The 22,975-nt window shown below is 40.2% G+C and overlaps 1 protein-coding gene across 9 annotated transcripts in view; it reads left to right on the top strand.

The window, feature by feature from the left end:
* Positions 1–22,975, top strand: part of Kalrn (kalirin RhoGEF kinase) — a 627,901-nt gene that overhangs the window by 318,462 nt on the left and 286,464 nt on the right. For 6 of the 9 annotated variants that reach the window (XM_076867955.2, XM_076867941.2, XM_076867940.2 and 3 more), the window contains 3 exons: positions 10,062–10,253; positions 17,102–17,310; positions 20,654–20,828. In XM_076867955.2, the coding sequence (XP_076724070.1) occupies positions 10,062–10,253; positions 17,102–17,310; positions 20,654–20,828 (576 nt within the window). Of the gene's footprint in view, positions 1–10,061; positions 10,254–15,116; positions 15,163–17,101; positions 17,311–20,653; positions 20,829–22,975 lie in introns of those variants that run through there. The other 3 variants (XM_076867942.2, XM_076867947.2, XM_076867944.2) reach the window with 2 other exon arrangements.

The following is a 22,975-nucleotide window of genomic DNA, read 5'->3' as shown; positions in this document are numbered from 1 at the left end:
TGCTTAGGTGCTTGATTCACTTTGACTTGAATTTTGTGCAGAATGAGAGATAGGTGTTCAATTTCACTCTACTACATAGAGATTTCCAGTTTTCCCAGCACCATTTGTTGAAGAGGTTATCTTTTCTTCAATACATGTTTACAGCATCTTTGTCTAGAATAAAACAACTAAATTTAGGTGGATTTGTCTCTGTATCTTCTATCCTGTACCACTGATTTTCATGTCTGTTTTGGTGCCAATACCATGCTGTTTTTGTTACTATAGCTCTGTAGAATAATTTAAGGTCTGTACTGTGATGTCTCCTACTTCGCTTTTCTTACTGAGGATTGCTTTGGCTATTCTGGGTCTCTTATTTTTCCAAATTAATTCCATGTTGCTTTTTCATTTCTATGAAGAATGACATTGGGATTTTAATAGGAATTGCATTGAATCTGTACAATGTTTTTGGTAATATGGTAATTTTGACAATATTAATTCTGGCTGTCAAAGAACATGGGAGAGCTTTCCATCTTCTAAGGTCTTCTTCAATTCCTTTGTTTAGTTTTCTGTAGTTTCATTGTAGAGGTCTTTCACCTCTTTTGTTGGAGTGATCCCCAAATATTTTATTTTCTTTGAGGCTATTGTGAATGGGATAGTTTTCTTAATTTCTCTTTCATCATGTATGTATAGGAACACAATTGTTTTATGGGGGCTAATTTTATATCCTGCTACATTGCTGAATTCATTTATGAGTTCTAGAATTTTTCTGGTGGAGTTTTTTGGTCTTCTAAATATAGAATCATGTTTTCAGCAAACAGGGATAGTTTGAATTCTTATTTTCATATTTGTACCCCTTTAATTTCTTTCTTCTGTTTAATTGCTCTGGGTAATTTCCAGGACTATGTTAAATAGAAGTAAAAGAGGTCATTTTAGAGGGAATGCTTTCAATTTTTCTCCATTTAGAATGATGTTGACCTTGGGTTTAGCATAGGTAGCTTTTACAATGTTGAGGTGTGTTCCTCCTATCCTAGTTTTTCTAGGTTTTGAAACTAATGGATGCTGTATTTGTCAAATGCTTTCTCTACATCTATTGAGATACTCATGTGATTCTTGTCTTTAAGTCTATTGATGTGATCAATAACATTCATTGATTTCTGAATGTTGAGCCAACCTTACATCTCTGGGATGAACCCCATTTGATCATAGTGCGCTATCTTTTTAATATGTTTTTGTATGCAATGTACCAGTATTTTATTAAGAATTTTTGCATTTTTGTTCATGGGGACATTGGTCTGAAGTTTTCTTTCCTTGATGTGTTTTTGTCTGATTTTGGTATTAGGGTGATACTGGCTTCATAGAATGAGTTTGGAAGGGTTCCCTCCTCTTCTATTTCATAGAATAATTTGAGGAGGATTGGTATTAGTTCTTCTTTGAAGGTCTGGTAGAACTCAGCTGAGAATCCATCTGGTCCTGGGCTTTTCTTTCTTGGTAAGCTTTCAGTGGTGTCTTCAGTTTCATTGCTTGCATTGATCTATTTAAACTTTCTGTGTCCTTCTGATTCAATTTGAGTAGGTCATATGTCTCTAGAAATTTGTCAATGTTTTCAAGATTTTCTGTTTTATTAGAGTATACATTTTCAAAATAGATTCTGATTATCCTCCGTATTTCAGTAGTGTCCATTGTGATATTTCCCTTTTCATCACAAATTTTAGCCAATTGAGTTTTCTCTTTCAATGTTTTTAGCTTGGCTAAGAGTTTATAAATTTTATTGATCTTTTCAAAGAACCAAATTTTTCTTTGGTTGATTTTTTTAGATTGTTTCTTTTTGTTTTGATTTCATTGATTTCAGCTCTGATTTTAATTATAGGAAATCTTCTACTGCTTTTGGTGTTGATTTGTTCTTCTGTTTTTCTGAGATGTAGATTATTTATTTGTTGACTATTCTTTTAATGAATGAGCTCAAGGAAAATGAAATTTCCTCTTAGCACTGCCTTCATAGTTGTCCCAGAGATTTTGATATATTGTATCACTATTCTTATTTACCTCTAAATATTGTATTCCATCCCTGATTTCTTCTACTATCAATGCATCATTCAATAGTGTATGATTTAGTCTCCAGGTGTTAAAGTAGCTTCTATTTCTTATTGATTTCTAATTTCATTCCTTTTTGATCTTATAGAATGCAAGGTATTATATCTCTATTTTTTCATATTTGCTAAGAGTTGCTTTGTGGCCTAAGATATGGTATATTTTAGGGAAGGATCCATGTGCTGCTGAGAAGAAAGCTTATTCAGTCATTGATGGATGAAATATGTCACCCAGTATTATTGTGTTGTAGTCTATTTGCTTCTTGAAATTGTGAAGGGTTTATTTGATGTACATAGATGCTCTGTGTTGTGAGGCATAAATATTTACAATTGTTATGTCTTGTTGATATATCATTCCATTAAGTAGTATGAAATGTCCTTCTGTCCCTTCTGATTAACTTTGGCTTGAAATCCACTTTATCTGATATGAGGCTAGAAACTCCTGCTTGTTTATGAGATCCAAGTGAATGATATGTTTTTACCTATTCTTTTACCTTCAGTCTGTGGATGTCTTTGCCTATGAGGCGAGTCTCTTGGGGACAGCATATTGTTTGCTCTTGTTTTTTAATCCAATCTGACAATCTGTGTCTTTGGATTGATTATCATTATCTCATTATTGAGATAATGATTTTTATTCCTTGGATTTCGATTTAGTTCTGTTTTTTTAATTTGAATTTGTTTTCTCATTGAGTCACTGTTCCTTTAGTGTAGTTCCTTTCATTTTTGGTTCACTTTTATTTTCTATTTCTTCTTTATGAAATATCATATTGAGTATGTTTTGTAGTGCAGGGTTTCTAGTTGTGAATTCTTTCAACTTTTGTTTAACATGTTTTACTTCATCATCAATGAAGCTTAATTTTGCTGGGTATAATATTCTTGGCTGACATCCATTTTCTTTCAAGGCTTGGCATATATTATTCTAGGACCTCTTAGCTTTTAGGGTCTGGGTTAAGAGATCAGCTGAGATCTATATTGGTTTCTCTCTATTGTTATTTTTCTCTGTAACTCTTTAAAATTTTATCCTTATTCTGTATGTCAAGCATTTTCATAATAATATGCATTGGGGTTGTTATAATTTTGTGTATTTGGGGTCCTATAAGCCTCGTGCATTTGATTTTCCATTTTATTCTTTAGATTTGGGAAATTTTCTGATATTATTTTATTGAAAAGGTTGTGTATTACTTTAGTTTATATCTCCAAGCCTTCATCTATCCTGATAAATCTGAATTTTTTTTTAGGTTATCCCATTACTCTCGGAAATTATGCTCATGATTAACATCTTTTCTCCTTTGTTTTCAAGATTATGTTTTTTGTCTTCATTGCCTGAAACTCTGCCTTCCAAGTGATATAGTCTGTTGGAGATGTTTTCAATTGAATTTTTAATTTGGTTTATTGATTCCTTCATTTTGAGGATTTCTGCCTATTGGGTTTTATTTTTCCAGAAACTCTCTTTATTGAAGTGCTCTTTCACTACCTATATTTTCTCTCTGATTTCCCTCCTTATACCATCCTTTACTTCACAGATCAGTTTAACTATGTACATTCTAAAATCCGTCTCTGACATTTCTTCCACTGTGGTATCAATGGATTCTTTTATTGTGGTACTTTGGTTTGTTTGGGGTGATTTGTGCCCTTGCTTTTTCATGTTATTTGTGTGTCTACCCATCTAACAGTATGGATCTGAGGCAATAGAGTTTTTACCCTGTGGACTTAGAGTGACCATGAAGGTTTTTAGTACTTAGGGTTTTCACTATTTAGAGGGTAACAAATAACAACAACAACCAATGCAAACAATATACAGTATTAAACCAAATAGTTCCTACTACGACATCTACAATGTTAATTGCCACAGTCTCTGGCAGTTAATTATAACAATTAACAGAAATGATATGATCAGTTATTGCCTATAATAAAAAACAGCAAGTTTGCAAAAGAATACAATTTCAAATGATGGACAGGAGAGAACAGAAGTAATATAGGACGTGATGGTTATGAGGGAGGAGGAAAGCAGATAGAAATGAAAAACTAAAGGAAGAGTGAAAGATAAAACAATAGAGATTGGCTATTAGCAGAAGAAAGGAGAGAAAGAATCAGGGGAAACAGGTAAGAGGAAAAAATATATGTAAAATAAAATTTTTTTCCAAGTAAAAATAAAAATAAAAGAATACAAAACTAAAATATATTAATCAAAGATCCTAGTTCTCAAAAAACTGATCCATGAAAAATAACTGGCTTTAAAAATGCTAGAAATGAGAAAAAATATGTATATGTATAAATGTCCAAGTGTCATTAGCGTTGCAATTAAACAGAGGAAAGAAAAAAAAGGAGGAAAAAAACCTCTATTAAAAGTTAAATAATACTTTCTGTTGGAGTTCAAAAGATTCTCAGCTTCTCCTCTTAGGTATTTTAGGTGGGGTATTCTGGAGTGTGAAACTCCACCCTTCGGATTGCTGGTTGAAAGAGGTAATCTTTTTTTATGATTTTTTAAAATTTCTTACATACGTCACAATAGAGGAGTGCATTACATTCATAATTTTTTTGTATTGTAATTCTTAATACAACTTTATTCCACAATTTATCAAATCTCTGTTTGTATATAAGGTATGTTGACACCAAATTCACATCTTCATACATGAAATCTTGTAGGTGAAATTCCTGGAGACAGGGTTGAGGCTTAGGTGGGCTCCAGACACTGCTGAATGCCACTTGGTCTGGAGATTTTAAATCAGTACCCTCCAGGGCCCAGTAATTGCCAGTCATGCTGGAAGACTGTACCCCAGTGATCTCCCTTGGGTTCCATTCTTGTGGTGGAGGAGCCAATTCTTAGTCCCCTACATCACCTTCGACCCCCGACATTTCCTGGTCTTGGGTTCAGTCTTCAAACTCAATCTATCCCTCCCCTACCCTCTGAATTCTCAGCCAGATGCATCTCTCCCAGCTGGTCCTGGGGTGGAGGAGCTGGGGGGGTTTCCATGACCAGTTGTCCCCTGTGAAAACCTCTCTCCACATTTGATTTTCTCCTGGTTACTTAAGTACATTCTCTGTTGTGCAGTTTGTGTTTACTGGGCCTGTATTTTGGGCCAAATTTGGGCTTGCCAGGAATTGGCTCCCTCAGAAGCCAGCTCCTGCACTGAGGCTGCAAAAGGGTTCCTTCCTTTTCCTTTGCATACAACAGGGAGAGATGGTGGCTTCTTTCCTGCACAAGGATAATTTCCAATGCACCTTTGGGGCAGTGACCTTGGTCTCTGTACCCAGACATGCAAAATGTGGGTTTCTTTAATTTCCTTATCCCTCCACTTTGCTCACGGAGGGGGACCACTCTGGTTTCCTTCCTAACCAAGGCAGTGGCTGTACCACTGGGGAGTTCTTCCTTATATTATTATATCCAACCTCCTGAATCCCCAATCTGCTTAGAATGTTCATTTTTAAATTCCAGTAAAGATCCCCTCCCCCCGTTATTTTTTGTTTTCCCACCTTGCTGAGAGGCTGCCTGTCTGCTTTCTTGGTTTCATGCTGTGGAACAGCCAGGAAAGTGACTTCCTCTATTCCATCATCTTGAAAAACCCTGTAAGTTAGTTGTAAGGCATTTTACCTGCTTGACACTGGGATAGAGGAGCGGGGTTAAGAGGGAATACGGGCACTACAGCCATCTGTGTGGCCGAATCTCTGACTCAAGAGCTCTGGCTTTCCTGTCTGAAAGCTCTAATGATGGGGGGATCAAAATCTCAGCATTCATAACCCCTTTTTGGTATATCAATAAAGGATCAAGTCCAAGGCAGGGCTAGAAGGCTAGGAAAACAATAAATGCCCAGGAACAAAACTCAGTAAGGTCAACTCTAGCTCTGGGGCAACAGCCATTGGTGATTGGTCAAAAGGTGATCAAGCATAAGTTTATTATGATCTTTGCCCCAACTTGGGAGCAATGATAGGGATCACTATATATATTTTGATAACAAAAAGAGATAGGATAAACAAAATGGAATGATTAATGGAAAATGAATTCTAGCATGTAAGGTCTTGTACCAGGTAATTAATGAGGACAAAGGGTCAAATGTTAAGAGTGGTGGGAATTGGTGTATTATTAATTTATTAATTTGTTCGATAAATATTTCTGAAGCACTTGCTTGGTGCTAGGCACTAAGGAAGAGATGAAAGACAATATCCATTCCTAAACAGATAAGAAAAGCAAACATTTGCATTAGAATATGGCAGATACCATGGAGGAGGGCAGTACAGATCACTCTGGGAGACCAGAGGAGGGCACTTAAGCCAACCTTGGCAAAGAAGGTATACATGAAGGTGCACTCCTAAAGGAAATGATGCTCAGGCTGGATCTTAAAAGGTAAATGAGAGTTGCTTAAGTAGGAAAGTGAGGAGAAGGGCATCCCAAGCAGAAAGGAGTGTGTTCAGAAGTACACAGGCATCAGGGCATGCACTTCTAGAAATGCCATCCATTTATTTCCTAGGTTGTTTGTAGGAGTGATGGCAATTGAAGCTGAAGGGGAAAGTAGATATCAGATGGAGAAGAGCCTTCAATGCCATGCCGAGGCATTTTACTCCAAGGGTGTAGAAGCCACAGAACAGTTTAAGTAGGCATGAGATGTGCCTGGATCTGGATTTAGAAGTTCTTTCTGGTAGTAATAGGGAGAAGAGCTGGGCAAAGGTAGAGCAGGGAGCCTGACTTTTAGTGCAGACTACCCTGTAGCCTTCCCATCTGTCTGTATTGTCCTTTATTCTCTATAAAATCTGTCATAAACTCTTCCCTGTCTTACTCAACTTGAGTTCTCTAATTTTAGTCAGGTTGACTCAACTTACCTGAACATAACATTTTCATTCCCACCTCTGATTTTGTTTATTCAATGAACGTTTTACAGCCACAGTACCCTGGTGTGGGAGAACCAGAGACAAATAAAACATGGAGCCCTCCTTTAAGGAGCTTATAGACTATGAGGAAGACAGCATGGAGATCCATGATTCCCATGGCCTGGGATAGTGGCTGTGATGTGGGATGAACATAGAGCACCCTAGACACAAAGAGAAGAGAATCCTGTCTATGAGAAACCTTCCTCCTCTTCCTCCTCCTGCTCACAAAATGCTCCCCATCTTCAGGCCTCTGCCTGCACTCTGGCAGAGTAGTAAAATGGTTTGGAGCTTGAGCTCTATAGCCAGACAACAGGTTAATCCTAATTCTCCCATTTTATAGTTATGTGACTTTTACCAGAAATTCTTGTGCCTCAGTTTCTTCTCCTGTAAAATGGGTCTGATGGTTACACCAGTTTCATGGGGTTATGGTGAGGATTAAAGGAAATAGTATGCATAAAAGGCTTGAAGATGGTTTGGGGCGTGTGAAAAAATATTCAATAATTATTGACTATCAAAAACTGTTTTTAGTTTTTTACTCATTTTCTGTCCAGCCCCAATGTCATGTGAAGAAACTTTAACCACTAATGATCCCTTACTAGGTTGCTTCCCCTTTTTGATGTGTTGTCATGTGCCTGAGGAATGATCTTCTTTTACGGCAGAATACAATTCATATACATCTGTACTCCTGAGATAAGTACGGCACTGGGTGTGAATTAAGATGGACAGCAACTCGGGATTTCTGGAACACTTTTTGTGTTAAAACTAGGAATGTCCTAGGTCCTTTATACAGTAAGCACTTGGTTTTACTTTTTTTTTTTTTAATGGTCCTAAACCTAACTTGTAAGAAAGCTTACTTTCTAAGCTTTGCCACAAATTTGTGTTTATTGTTTAGAAAATATTAAGTTGTGATCCCAAAAAAGGGGATTCATGGGATTCCCTAGGATTTAAGGCAGAAGATTTGAGGGCTTTATGAAACACAATCTCTCTCATGGAATATAAAGGTCTATTTACTAGAAATTGTGTCCAATCCTATAAGAGCCTTTTGTAACTTGGCCCACTACCCCCAAAGCTTCCCCTGTCTGTCACTGCCCATCTCACCCTGCGTTTCCCTCATAACTCTGAATCAGACTTCCTTAATTTGTTTTCCAGAATTGCCATTCTTTAACTCAGTGGGGTTTAACCCTACCCCCACCCTTCTCAGCTTCCTTCCTTTCCTCCTTTCAGCTCTATCTCACCAGAACTGGGATAGCATTTACCCTGGGCAATTGCTTTCAGGAAGCATTCCTTAAGGATCCTCTGGGTCTCCCTGGGAATTCTTAAAAGCCAAGATGAATATTTGCTGACGGCCTCCCTAGCTTCATGCTCTGTGTCAGAACAACCGAGAGTCTGGGTCATCAGCCTCCCTACTGCTCAACCCCAGCGTATTAGTTCCCGACAGCTGCCATGTCAAAGCACCACACACTGCCTGACAACAGAAATTTGTCTTCTCATAGTTTTGGAGGGTAGAAGTCCAAGCTCAATATATGAGCAGGATTGGTTCTTTCTGAAGAGCCTGAGAGAGAAATCTTCCTTTCTCTTCCACAATCAATGGCCTTCCTTGATTTGTAGCTACAACCACTAATCTCTGCCTTTGTCTTCACATGGTGTTCTCCCTCCATGCCTCTGTCTTCATGTGATGCTCTTTTTCTCTTTGTCTACCTCAAATGGGGATAGACTCAGGTCCTTACACATGCTAGGCAAGTGCTCTATCACTGAGTCACAGCCTAGCCCTGTTAATCTCATTTTGAGACAGGGTCTTGCTAAGTTGTCCAAGGTGACATGTTGTTTTGATTTTAGGGTTTTTGTTTGTTTTTTTAAGTAAGGAAACTAGTCACATTGGATTAACGGCCCATCTTCCTCTAGTATGGTTTGATTTTAATGTAACTAATTACATCTGAAATGATCCTATTTTCCAATAAGGCCACATTCTGAGATATCGAGGATCAGGAGTTTAACATGGTTTTGGGGGAAACACAATCCAATCCTGAACACCCAGATCTTCAGGGGAATCCTGTAAAATTCCATGAAGACATGGAAGTCTCACATGGTTTATGAGTATCATAAACCCATTTCCATTCTCCACTCACTGTGTGTTTGAGACTGACAGTTTCTGCTTCCGGATCCACAGTAAACCACTACCGAACTCTATGCTGGCTTGAAAGACTTTCAGAAATATATGTACACCTGAATCACTGGGACAACATCCGGATATGTCAGGCCTTTTCTTAAGAAACTGCTGAGGAAAAGTGTATTCATGGCCTATAATGTAATAACTATTATAAAGTCAATGACTCCCATCCTGGTGAATAATAATTATAAGTTGGGTGCATTTTGAAATACTCTGGGGGTTGGAGGAGTGTGTGTGTGTGTGTGTGTACGTACCTGTGGTGCAAGCATGCATATAAAGCAGTAGCTCTTGATAAACAAAATCACCAGATTCCCCCACTCCCACCCACCTCCCCAGCTTTCCTTCAAACAGCCTTAGCTGAGGCACAGGGAGTAGCCTGCTTCTGCTCTCCCCAGCTCAAGCTGCTTCCTTCTGTTAGTTCCTTAGAGTGGCTGACCCTTCCCTCCAGAGAGATAGCTCCCTTCCAAAAGATAAACACCCATAGTTACAGGGAACTAGGCGGAGAGGCAAAGCAAGTCTGCTAGTTAGTGTTTTTGTGGTGTTCTCACATAGAAACACAGACCATCTCTGTGGATGCGCTATTTCTGACTCTGGAGATACAGCCTGAGATGTGAGGCAATTGGGGCTCAGGGAGAGGAGGGAGTAAGGAGCAGGAAGGATGTGGAGGTTCTCACAGGTCCCCCGCTTCTCTGCAGGGACTTTGCACCTCTGAGAAATCCCAGAGGTGGCTGGGGCCCCTAGCTAGTGCCCACTGTGCGGAGCAGCCCCACACAAGCTGCTTGCCTGCTGCAGGGCCCTGTGCCAGCTCCGCGCACAGCGTCTTGGTGCCAGATCAGGGAGCTGTCGGCTCGGCGCCTCCGCTCTCTGCTCCTGCTCACTCAGGGAGTCCCTGGGTGGGCTGTAGGAAGGCGCGAAGCTTGTTTCCTGACTGCAAGTTGACTTTGCCTCACTGTTGTTGCTGGCAGAACACATACACCAATGCGGACAAGCTCCTAGAAGCTGCGGAGCAGTTGGCTCAGACAGGGGAATGTGACCCAGAGGAGATCTATAAGGCAGCTCGACACCTGGAGGTGCGCATCCAAGACTTCGTGCGCAGGGTGGAGCAGCGGAAGCTTCTCCTGGACATGTCCGTCTCCTTTCATACACACACCAAAGAGGTAAGGGGTATGGGGCTCTCGGCCCTGGCAGGGGTCAAGTGGGCTTCCTAGTAATAGGGACTGAGGTCTGACCAGGGTCCTGGATGGGCTAGGAGTTATCAGCCTCCAACCTTGGTGATATTAACAATTTGTCTCTGATAACCTGCATTTAGTTTCTTACCAAATGGGGCAAAATTTCCTCTCATCATCTCTGGAGTGGGAGGGCAGTACAGGCAGTAGTTTCGGGGGTCTGCTGGAGCATTCAGTCTGCAGCTGGAGAAATTTGGAGATCCCTAGTAGAGAAATAGTCACTGCAGGAGGAGGTGAAAGGGGAACACAGCCATTCTGTCCACTCCATACCCATTTCTCTTGGTTGCTATTTCCTGTCATAAATCAGCCTCATAGGACTTTGACCAGGTATCTTTGCTACCAGCATCGAGCATACAAAGTTTACAAGTGTGTTCTATTTTATTGATTTTTAAAATTGGGAATTTAGTCTTCTTGAGGTCTGCAGCAAGTGGGTATTAAAGTTGATGCTTACTTTGCTTGGATATGGAGTGATAGGCAATGAAGGAAGGGTGGCTGAGGGGTCCTCCATGTAGGTGGAGGCAAACAGGGCTTAAATCCCGGGCAGAATCATTCACCAAGTGGAAAAAGGAGAGGGAAGGGTGTATTACATGAAGGGGCGGGAGGGCAGAAGAGCACCCTACAGAGGAGGAGGGTGGCAACCATGTGACTGCTTTTCATTTCTAACAGGGGACATTCTGAAATTGAGTAGGCTTCCAGGAAGGAGGCCCATTTAGCATCTCCTGCAATAACAACCTTGGCAGTGGAATTCATTTGGTGTATGCATGCTTGTGTTCCCTCAGGAATTCATTTTAATGGAGTATTAATTAAAGTTTGATTGCTGCTCAGGAAAAAAAGTTAACCCTACTTAATTAAGTTGATTTTTGATATTGGGAATGCATTAAGAAGCCTGGTTGTTACTACTTCACAGACTTTTCTGACACTTTGCGGGAACAAATGGGAATCGTTGTGGTGACTATCAGAAAAAAACATGAAAGGATAATGTTTTCTAAACTGAGATTCCCCAGGCAGATGAAGGGCTGGCGAGCTCCCTGAAGCTGGCTCAGCTTCCTCTCCGTGGAACCTACAGCCCCTCTATGATGAGTGCCTGTAAAGCAAGGAGATTAGCTTTAATCCAGAGCTTCCTGCCTGGTTGTCTGCTTGCTTGTGGTTCACTTGAGTCTTAATGATGGTCTCAGAAACCAAAGGCATGTGGGTCCTCTTTTAATTACAAGCCGTGGATGAGCAAATGCAGCATGAATGAACAGGAGTCACACTCCTCATGGGGGTGTGGGGTGCAGCTCCATGAAGAAGTGGTGGACAAGATCCATGTGTGTGGAAATACCACTCCCAAATGGTGACCCTAGCTTTCAGGATACCCATCTAGGTACATTCACCTTCTGTACACGGAACCTGAAAGTTGAGGTTCTAGTCCATACAATACTGCCAAAAAACATATAAGCTTGTACAAGTCACTTTGACTCTGACCCTGGGTTTCATTTATAAAATGATGCAGTCAGACTTGGTACTGTAAGGCCCTTTACAGTTCTAATATACCCAAGACTCCTTTCTTTTTCATTTCTTCTTCTTCTTTATTTGATGTCGATAATTAATAATAATTATAATAAAGCATGAAGTAGTAGAGATGATTCACATAGCCTAAGATTTGACTAAGAACTCTACATGTATTAGATGTCATTTCTTTTTGGGGGGATGGGGGTTGAGGGGAGGGTACCAGGGATTGAACTTAGGGCACTCAACCACTGAGCCACATCCCCAGCCCTATTTCGTATTTTGTTTAGAGTTTCACTGAGTTGCTTAGTGCCACACTTTTGTGGAGGCCAGCTTTGAACTCACAGTCTCCTGAGCCACTGGGATTACAGGCATGCACCACCACACCAGAAGACATTTCCTTTTAATGGAGTACCTACTAATTGTCATACACATATGTTATCTCAGGTGATCTTTATGATAATTTTATGGTATAGATTTTATTAAACACACTTTCAAATAGGGAATTTTCAGAAAATAACTTGTCTAAGGTTACAGAGTTTCTCAGTAGTGGAACTGAGAATTTTATCTGTCTTCTTAAATACAAGGTTTGGATTTGGGGAGCATTTTGGATTTCAGGATTTTGGATTAGGGATGCTCAGCTTGCACACACCTCCACCCCTAACTGCTGGCTGTGCCCTTGTCCTTGTTTGTACTGTGTCTCCCTCCTTTGCTCTTGCTTCTCCTTGCTCTTCTTTTCCATTTTTAGAGGAATTTGATAGGGAGGTAGATCTTGGCTAAGAAACATAAAATGTTGCCAGGGCCCCTGGACAATGGGAAGCTAGTAGTCTCTCCTAAGAAAAAGAAAAGGAGCGGGGAGAAGACAACGAGAGGAAGTCCCCATTCTACAACATCTTTCATCTATCCCAGTGCTTTGTCCTCAACTCTGAGGAGGATGAAAACAAATGAGATGAGGTCAGGAATCTGAATCGCCAAAAGAAGCCTTCCCTGGGCTCTGCACAGCAGGCAGAAGTGGATTATTAATGGGCAGAAGTGGCCTCCTTCAGTGCTCTGATGAAAGAACTCCTGTGGTTTGATTTTCCATATTCTGTTTAATACCATTCAAGACTCACCACCTCTCAAACCTTGCTAAGCATGGGTCCTCTTTGATGCTGGGACCTTTAACTATGGACTCCTTCCTCTTGGCTCTAGGCAAATCTCTGGCTTTTCATTTAAGGAAGAATTAGCAGACACATGTACTGCTCTATAAATCTGTCAGGGAATTCTGAGTTGCTGCAGTTGTTTTCTCCTTCTCCAGTAAATAGAGCAAATGGAAGAAAAATCTGCTCAGCTTTGATAATGTGGCATTGAATATTGCTAATAAACATTGTAAATAGATCCTACCTGCCTAATTATGAATGGCTCTTTCCTTCTTTACTTCCTTCCCTCTTTTCTTTCTTCCTACAATAATTTGCTGGGTTCCTACAATAATTGCCTTAATGCCATGTCATCATAGGATATAATTTTCTTGGAATGAAGGCCCCCTTTACAGTACATTTCTGTGTGGGACCCAAACATTCATCTTCATAATGGCTTAACCTAGACTTCCTATGATTCCCCTGGCTGAAGTTCAAAATTTTACTTTTTCCCACTTTTCACATCAAAAGGTTGACTCTAATTAGGATCAGAGAGGAAACAGAAGGAAAATATGAAAATCATTTCATCTGCAAATTAAAGACTCTGCTTTATCCTGTTGACTTTGTGAATTCTTTGTGACCTCAGGAGTATGAAAGGTTAAACCCATTGAGTCATTTTATTACAGTGCTATTAATAATCTTGAATGATTAGAGACCATCTAACTGTTCCTCATTGGATATAACATATAGATGCAAATCCTAGTGCGTCTGTGTAGTGAAATATTACACAGTCATTATAAACCATATGGCCAGAGTCATTAATGACACAAGGAAGGGTTATAGCATACAGTACTTAAACCATATATCTAGCAGGGTGGCAATTTTGATCACACACATAGAATAAAGATTTGAAGTAATAAACAAGAAGAATGAATTTTTAAGAATATTTTTCTGTTTAACAAGTTTTTTCAATGTTATTTTCAACATAATCAGGAAAAACCTAATAAATTATATTTTCCAAAATCATTTTTTTTTTCTTTGCAGTGCTGGGGATCCAACCCAAGGCCTTACATACGCTAAGTGAGTGCTCTGCTATTGAGCTGTACCTCTAGCCCTTCCAAAACAAACTTTATATCCCTACTTAGAGAGAAGAACTACCTGATGCAGAGGGGAAACAAACAAGTGCTTGGGATCTTATGCAGCCAGAGCCTCAGCTATTAGCACAAATTGTGCTAAACTTTTTTTTGTGTGTGTGTGTGTGTGTGTGTGTGTGTGTGTACTTTTAAACCTGGGACCAAGAGGGCAGGCAGCTGGCTTTTGCTGATCTGGAGAGCTAGGAAAGGTGTAGGGAAAAGCAATGACCTCAGTCCTCATTCTCTTTGTCCAGGGACAAGGAATTTGTAGCATGTGTCATCTGTTCTGCAGAGATTGCCCAAACAGAATTCTCTTTCTTGGCTGTGTTTCCATGGAAATGCTGCAGTCCCTGGGATTTCAAAATATCAGTTTTTAGATATTTTTGTAGTAAGAAGGTGAGAGTCAAAGGAAAGAATGTTGCCAAAGTAACCAACGTCAGCTCTTACTTAGTTTTATTAAATGCCCACTTCCATTTGTTTCTCACCCTGTGTCATTCTGCCACACCATCAACTGTTCATAAGCACATGTATATACACGTACACACACAGGACCATGCACACACCCATAAACACCAGAAGCACTCCCATATACATATGTTCCTCCACCCACCCACCCCAGAATCAGAACTAAATCAGTCTTCAAAAATGATGATGCCCTCAAGAACAAAATAACTTCATTCTCTATTTCAATTGCCAAACTGTTGTGGTATTTATTTAAAAAATAAAAGCTGGTGGTCAATGCCAAAGAAAAAATGCTCTCTTCAAAATGAGAGTGGAAGTTTACCCTATGGGAATGACACTCCTTCCTGTACCCTTAAAGGCTTTTCAACTGTACCAGCTCATTGACTGCCAGAGTGTGAAAATGCCAATCAGCAGGAGAAGTGAAGAAGTAAATAACTTCTTCCCTCAACCATTCATCCATAAAACACACTATTTCTACAGAATTTCTAGTGTCTCCCTTGCTTATCTATTTCCTTCCTCCTGCTTTTTTAGGTCTCCCTTTTCTTTGGCTGCCCAGCTATGCAGGATAGCATGGCGGGTGTGGACTGACCCTTCAGGACCTCACTGGTTTCACCATTAGGCCTAACCTGAAGACATGAATTGGTATCAACATACTTTATATACAACCAGAGATATGAAAAATTGTGCTGTATATGTGTAATATGAATTGTAATGCATTTTGCTGTCATTCATTTTTAAAAAATTGATTAAAAAGAGATCACTAAAGGCTCCCTTAACTCCAAATTAGACTCATTCTTTTGCATGTAGTTCTTTGGGCCACAACTACATGTGTTCTGAGAGAAATAATACACAAAGCATGAACCACATATACTTGCCAAGTAGGGAAAAGGACCCTGAAAAACTGGGTCACAGTACAGATCCATTTTGATCAAGAAACAGGGTCTGGAAATGACTGGACTATGGGATTCTCTCTGGGGAGAGGCAGATGGATGGAGGAGGTACAGTTCTAACACGTTATACCCTAGATAAATGGAGGGTAAAGAGGGTTCCTCAAGGAGAGAAAAATAAAATAGATGACAGAAAGGAAAAAACACATAAAGGTCACTACTGCCCTGATTTTACCTAATATGTTCTGGCAATCACTGGCTTATAGAAGCTTGATGTAAAAACTTTTTTGCTAGATCTCATCATTGGTTATCTGATAATAAGCAAATGAGTAATGATATTTTCTCTGTTATCTGTACTTTTTTACAAAGCAATCTAGGTATGCTTATCAGGGCCCATGTAGAGGAGACCTGTAGACATTCAGATAGTAGGAAAATTACAGCTTAAGGAACGAAATATCATCCCTTACCCATGGTTTAGCAATACGAGTGTTTATTTCTGACTACATTATGGCGTTGTACTAAGTCTAAGAGGTGCTTATTCAAAATTATGAGCTTGTAATTTAAGTTTGCTCCTACCTGCCAGTGACTGTGTGCACATGGTCTTATGGGATTTCTAGTCTCTCTCTCTCTTTTGAAGCTTTCCAGGTTTTAAGTAGTACCTTAACTTGGTATTACAATTGTCTACAAACTGCTGCTAAACTCTCTGAACTTTGGATGTCTTGGTGTCAAAGCCATGTCTGCCATTTTTCACACCTTCTGACTTTCTACCAATTTTTTATCCACTGGCTTTTATGCTGGAAGGGCCCTGAGTTTATCTTTCTTGCAAGCCAGATAAAAACTCTTGGTTTCAAAGTAGACACTATGCTCATCTTCCACTCCCTTGTATATGGAAATAGTCAACATAATAGTCAAAAGTGGATCCCTGTTAAAAGCCACTGGAGACCTATTTTTAGTATGTGGAAAAACTGTCAATAAATGAGTTTTTGGTAATTCAGCTCAACCCCTATCACATCCAGTGCTCATTCTGTTCAAAACACTAAGACTTTAGCTCTTTTAAACTCTTCTGATCAGTAATATCCTGGTTGCATTTCATCTTCTTGAATATCGTGTGGAAGTATCTTATACTTTTATTAAAATTAAGATAAACTGTATGGCATTCAGTTTTCTAAGCAACCATAGAAATCTTGAAAAGAACACAGTAGTTTAGCACAGATGATGCTACATTAATCTTGTTTTGATTCTTATTGAGCACCACCTTCTTTTTTGCATGATTTCTATGGATTAATGTCTAGTTGCATGAAAGAAGTATTCAGAACCCTTGCTTTTCTCCTTTCTGAAAGATAAAATAATATTTGTTCATTTGAGTCTTCTGTTTTTCTGAATCTCTAAAAGGTAAGGGATCTCGTTGCTTTGAGAGATCTGCAGGTTTCCATGAACCTTAGGGTGGTTACTTTCCTTAAGGAGTGCCAACACCAGTGGAGTAAACTTGGCAAAGATGGGTAATGAACATAAGAAAGGAATCATAAACCAACCCACAGCTTGCACAAGCACCCATAGGTGTGCTGATGAGGGCAGTCAGACTTTGCACACACTGGCTGAGGGTAGGTGGGGTGATTCCAGTCCTGATTACTTGTCCTCGGGTGGGCCTGACCTCTCCCATCTGTCCTGAGTGGAGTCTGCTGTCTCTCCCACAGTTGTGGACATGGATGGAAGACCTGCAAAAGGAGATGCTAGAAGATGTCTGTGCGGACTCTGTGGATGCGGTCCAGGAACTGATCAAGCAGTTCCAGCAGCAGCAGACCGCCACCCTGGATGCCACTCTAAATGTCATCAAGGAAGGCGAAGACCTTATCCAGCAGCTCAGGTCAGCGCCTCCCTCCCTGGGGGAGCCCACCGAGGCCAGGTCAGCATGGGCAGTGCTTTCCAGTGGGAAATGCCTCGGGCTAGACGCGAGATAAGTCATGTCCCAGTCTTGACTCAACTGCAGTCCACTTTGTGGTCTTGTGTGAGTTTCAGTTTCTTCATGTGTAAGTTATAAAAATGCCTGCACCACACCCAACTCGAGTTCTTACTGAAACAGTAAATGGAAAAGCTCTAATGTTTTAAAGTATTATTGATCCCTCAAGATGGTATTCGGCAATTGATAAGGAACATTAATACAACAAAAATTCAACATAAATGAATATCTTCATTAAGAATTCTGATGTATTTGACCATGTGGAGAAATGGACATGTGGAATACAATGTTATTTGGCATCTGATCTTAGTGAATTCTGAACTCCTGGACCTACTGGTCACATTTGCTGTCATTTGGCTTTGGCTCCCCGAGGATGTGGAGAATGTGTGGTGATGGGCTACTTAGCTTATTGTTACCACTTGTGACTCTTCCATTATCCCCTGCTACCTAGGAAATAAAACTCCTTTGTCAACTTAAACATACACAATCAAGAAGGGAAAGCCTATCAAAAGTCGTACATTTGTTTAGAATTGCCCACACTGTTGCCTCTTTTAAAAAATGCTTTTTTAGTTGTAGATGGACACAATAACTTTATTTTATTCATTTATTTTTATATGGTGCTGAGGATCAAACCCAGCACCTCACACATGCCAGATGAGTGTGCTACCCCTGAGCTGCATCCCCAACCCTGTTGCCTCTTTTTTTATTGGCATCATTATCTAGTTCCTGCTCCTGTCAAGGGCATTGACTCCTCAGATAAAGTGTCTCAAGGCCTTGGGCAAGCCCTTAGCTAACAGCCCCTTGCCCAGGTGCTGTGTAAATAGGATTTGATGGTGCTAATGATGCCTTCCCTTGGGGACTTGTTCCTATCCCAAAATCACTGAGTTCTGGGACCTCTGCCAGCTACCGACAGAAATAATCTCATCAACAAGTCCCAGACCAGCCTCGGTGCCTGAGGGAATTACTTTAGTTGGATAGGGCTTTGCCCCCAATACCAGTTGTCCAATTAAATAAACAATGAGCAATTACCTTTAGAAGGCCCTGGCATGTTTTTCTGTTGAAAATTAATAATTTCTATTCTAAACATGCACATGAGATGTTCTGAGTCCTCCTATTGCATACTAACAAGACAGCCTCTTCCCCTTCTTCCCCCAGTTCATCTTCATGAATATATAATGCATGACAGTTTTGTCTGCCTACCCAGGAAACTCCACTGTCATTTGCTTTTAATGAAAATTCCAAATAGCAGGCAGTCACTTAACCTCTCAGGGCCTCAGCTGCTTTGTCTGTGTAGTTAAGGGGTTCACTCTAGGAGCTTTGTCAGCTCTAAAATTTTGTGATGGCTTTGTGTTAATTCTTCACATGTATCCCACTCTCTGTGGGCATGTGCTTGTGGAGACACCACATGCTCTTCACAACTGCCAACCTTGCACAGTGCCTAAGGGCCAAGGCGGTCAGTGATGGTGAAAGCAGCAATGTGAGTGATGCCTATTCTGTAAGTTTTAAGTTCCATTGAGTTAGAACACCATAGGTGTGTGGCCAAAGGCACCAGTGACATTCACTCCTCCACTGGCCTAACTCTAGCCTGGGCTCCACTCCTAACCTCAAAACCAGTCAAAGAAGAAGAAGTAAATAGGGCTTGGTGGACATTAGCAGAATGCTTCACACACACCCGAGACAGGTCTTTTCTGGGTCTCCACTGTCCTTCTGATGACCTTCACTGAGTGCCTAAGGTGGTTTCACATCATAACCAAGATTCCTAGTGAGTATGACACTGACATAGGTGCAGTATAACATTGTAGACATCGTTCTCTTCTTCTGGAAGCTGAGTGATGGAGAAAGGCTTCTAGGATCAGTGAGAGAGAACAGTCAGATCATCCCAGCAGCCAAGCCCTCAACAAGTATATAATGAACAGTATTGCTACTTCTCTTGTGTTGTTCTTATGGTTGGGGGTATCTATATAATAGTGGGGTAGGAACTGTGCTATTTCATGCACAAATAGGCCAAGGCAAGGAGGTAGGAATTGGAAGGTCTCTGAATGATAGAAGGAAAGATACTTTACAAAATCTGTCTTCAGGAACAGATAGATGCCATTTCTTCTCAGATGAGTGTAGACTAAAAGGACCTAGCTTCCAGAATACCTGCTAATGACAGGAGTCAAAGCTAATGAATTACACTTGCCCTCTGACTTCTTCAGCTGTTTAAGAAACCAGTGTGTCACAAGATAGTGAATGTAGCACTCTACTTCAAGTTTTAGGACCCTAGCTAACTCAGGACCCTATAGGATCTAAGCTTCTTAAACTCTGTAGTTGTTCTCTGATGATTACCTCTTTGGAGGGCTCACTACCACCTCATTCTTAAGAGCGAATTGGTCTCTATCTTTTGGCTCCTTTCTCCCTACCACTTCTGTACAGACTGCTAAGACCTGTGGGCATCTGCTCCTTTACAGCCCAAATCAAAACTTATCCTCCCCGAGACCTTTGTTGGTTATCCCAGCCCTTGTAACCTAGCCTTGACACTTCACTGTGTCCTTTCAGGATTAATACTTACATCATATTCCTGGTCACAGTAACATGCAATGTCTTGTTTAGCAGCAAACTATGAAGTGAGTAGGGCAATGGTTATTAAGTCTGCTTTATAAGTAAGGCAGCTGCAGTTCAAGGAGGTGATTTCCTAGGGCCACAAGCCCATATATGTCAGAGTGGGAGCCTAATCCAGGTTTGCAGATGCCAGATCCCATGTTTTCTTAACTATAGCTTGAAGCCTGTTTAAGAACACCAGCCCACAACTTCAGCATAGCATTGTAAAGTGGGTGAATAATTTTGGCAGCCATGATGTCATCTTATTTTAACAATTCTGTGAGGTAAAGTTAGGAAGGTTTTTGTTTTTGTTTTTCATATGTCTTTGTCTGTTCTTATGTAATATATATATGCATGTGCGTGTGTGTATTAAAGCTATATATCATAGACTACACATATGTATGGAACCATTCCATTTCTCTAACATTTTATTCTCTGCAGCGCCCTTTCCCATACTTTATTTCATTTGTTCCCTTTCACAATTCCAAGAGCTAGTCTTTGAAATAGAGTTGTGAACCCAAATGATGATGATGTATCTCTCCTCCTAAGCAGATAGTATCAGGCTCACGGTAGGAATTTGATAAATATCTGTTGTTTGAATGACTCACCAGATTCATATCTACCTTGCTCAGAGGAATCCTCCTCCTCCTCCTCTGTCTCTTTTAACATGCAAAATCTCTCTCTCCATTTTTCCCCTACTCTGCCACAGGGACTCGGCTGTGTCCAACAATAAGACGCCCCACAGTAGCTCCATCAGCCACATTGAGTCTGTCCTGCAGCAGCTGGATGATGCCCAGGTGCAGATGGAGGAGCTATTCCATGAGCGGAAAATCAAACTGGACATCTTCCTGCAGCTACGCATCTTTGAGCAATATACCATTGAGGTAGGTGGAAGAGGGAGGATAAAGAGGTGGGCCAAGGACAGTGCTTCCTGGCCAAGGTCACTGCCATCCACAGGGTAGTAGCCTAGGGAATTTGAGGGAATTATGTATCAAGATGCCTTTTTGGAAGTGAAGAAATTCATGTTCCATGTGATATATTTCTTTCAGTCCTTCTCATCCCCTCTGCCGAGCAGAATCTCTCTGTTTTATTTTTTGTCTGTGGATTACTTCATTAGGAAGTTTTTGCTGCTGATCATTGGATTCTTATTTTGTATTTTGCTTCCTGAAACATCATGGAGTCAGCTTTGGGTTCTTGAATTCGTCATTGAATTCCATAGCTTCACAAGTGGGTAGGTGTTAAAATTTGACAGCCTCTTCGGCTGATGAATATAGACCAGTCATTAGATGAAGTCACACTGCTGCCAAGAAGTCAGAGTGGCAGGAAGGAAGACCTCAAGCCTCAGTGTGATCTCTGTGTATTAAGAAAGTAAGTCTGGGTTAAAGCCATTTGTTAGTTCATTTGATAGATTCCTCAGTTCACTTTTGGAAGGTTGTAATCATATGTTGGTATATTTATGTCACATTTTTGGTGCCAATTCATCCACTTTTTATTATTTTCTGCTTTGAAGTAGTAACTAAGATGGGCCAATAGAGTTCTGGGGTAGGAAGAATATAAAATACACACACACACACACACACACACACACACGCACATGCACACGCACACGCACAGTATCTTCTCTTTACTCCTGACTGGTATTGTAGGAAAGAAAACCAATTCTCATGTATACCAAATATGGTTTTAGTTTCATAAAGGGTCAGTTAGCTTCATTTCAACATGGACTACACCCTTGACATGAATTAAGGACAAAATAGGATGTATTTGCCTACAGTAATTCTAGTCAAATCCAATTTCCCTCCTGAAATATAATCCAAAGCATATGCAGAAAATATTTGTTAAAAACGAGTGTAAATCAAATACTTAAAGTTAGATCTTAGTTGAATGTTGCTAGCAAGGAGCTTGATATTCAAATTGTAGAATTTGCATTCTTCAACCTTTCTATGTATAAAAATTCTCCTTCTCACCCGAAGTACTGGACAGCAATTTGAACAACTTAGTATGCAGTGGAATAAATGTTGGGAAGTAGTGCAAGTGCCTGATAAAATTAGAGAAATAAAAATAGTGATTAGATTGTGCATCTTCTGACATCCCAAGTTTTGAAGGGGTCTTATTCCTCATCAGGGAGGAGACCCAAAGAGACCCAAAGCTTGGGGTAAATGTTGCATCTATAAATGGAAATCCTGCCAGACCTATGGAAAAACTGCTTCCACTCAGATTGTCAGAAGTTATTTTTGAGGGTGATGAGATTATTTCAAATACCAGCTATGCTTCACTGTGGGGATGAAGAGCAAACTCCTAGAGAAGCTTCAGAGTGTGAAACCGAGGGTGGTTTCTGTAATAAGAGCCACGTCAGTGCTAACATAAACCAGGACAGCATTCATGTTTGAAAGACCTACAGCTGTGGTTCTGTTTCTAAGGGAAGGCATTTAATGGGCATACTCCAAATTCCTCGGGATTACTGAAAAACAGAACACTCCTGATATCCTGACATCTGGAGACTCTAAGTGGGATACTCAATCATATCACCAATGACTGAGATGAGCCAGTTAATTTAAAAATTAAGATAGCACATGAGTTGCTGCACCAACCTCCTTTCACTCAATAATAATATATATGGCTTCTGCATCATAACCTGGGGTGAGATCATAGACACGCCCACATAAAGCAAACCTTGTCCCATATTTGTTAAGCAGATGTTCAAAACCAAGAGTGTGGCTACATTCCTGACATACCTTCTTGAACTTCATGGATACTAGACAAAGTAACCCAGAGTAAAACATGATGTCCCATAAAGATTTTTTCTATAGGTTCTGCCTCCCTCAATGAAGATGTTTTATATGAACTAGTTGTGATAGAAGAGACAGTACATCTAATGCTAATATTGCTTACTTTCTAGTGATTTTTTATTTTTGATGCTTTTTTGCATTTCCAAATTTTCTACAATTAGAATGATAAGAAATAAATAAAAAATGTTAGAATCAAGAATAACCAGTGGTCTCCAAACTTTTTTTTGAGTGTGTGCCTGTCA

This window comes from Callospermophilus lateralis, chromosome 10, assembly GCF_048772815.1.
Source record: "Callospermophilus lateralis isolate mCalLat2 chromosome 10, mCalLat2.hap1, whole genome shotgun sequence".
NCBI lineage: Eukaryota > Metazoa > Chordata > Mammalia > Rodentia > Sciuridae > Callospermophilus > Callospermophilus lateralis.
The sequence above is the reverse complement of the archived record's forward strand: the minus strand, read 5'-3'. Positions and strand labels throughout refer to the sequence as shown.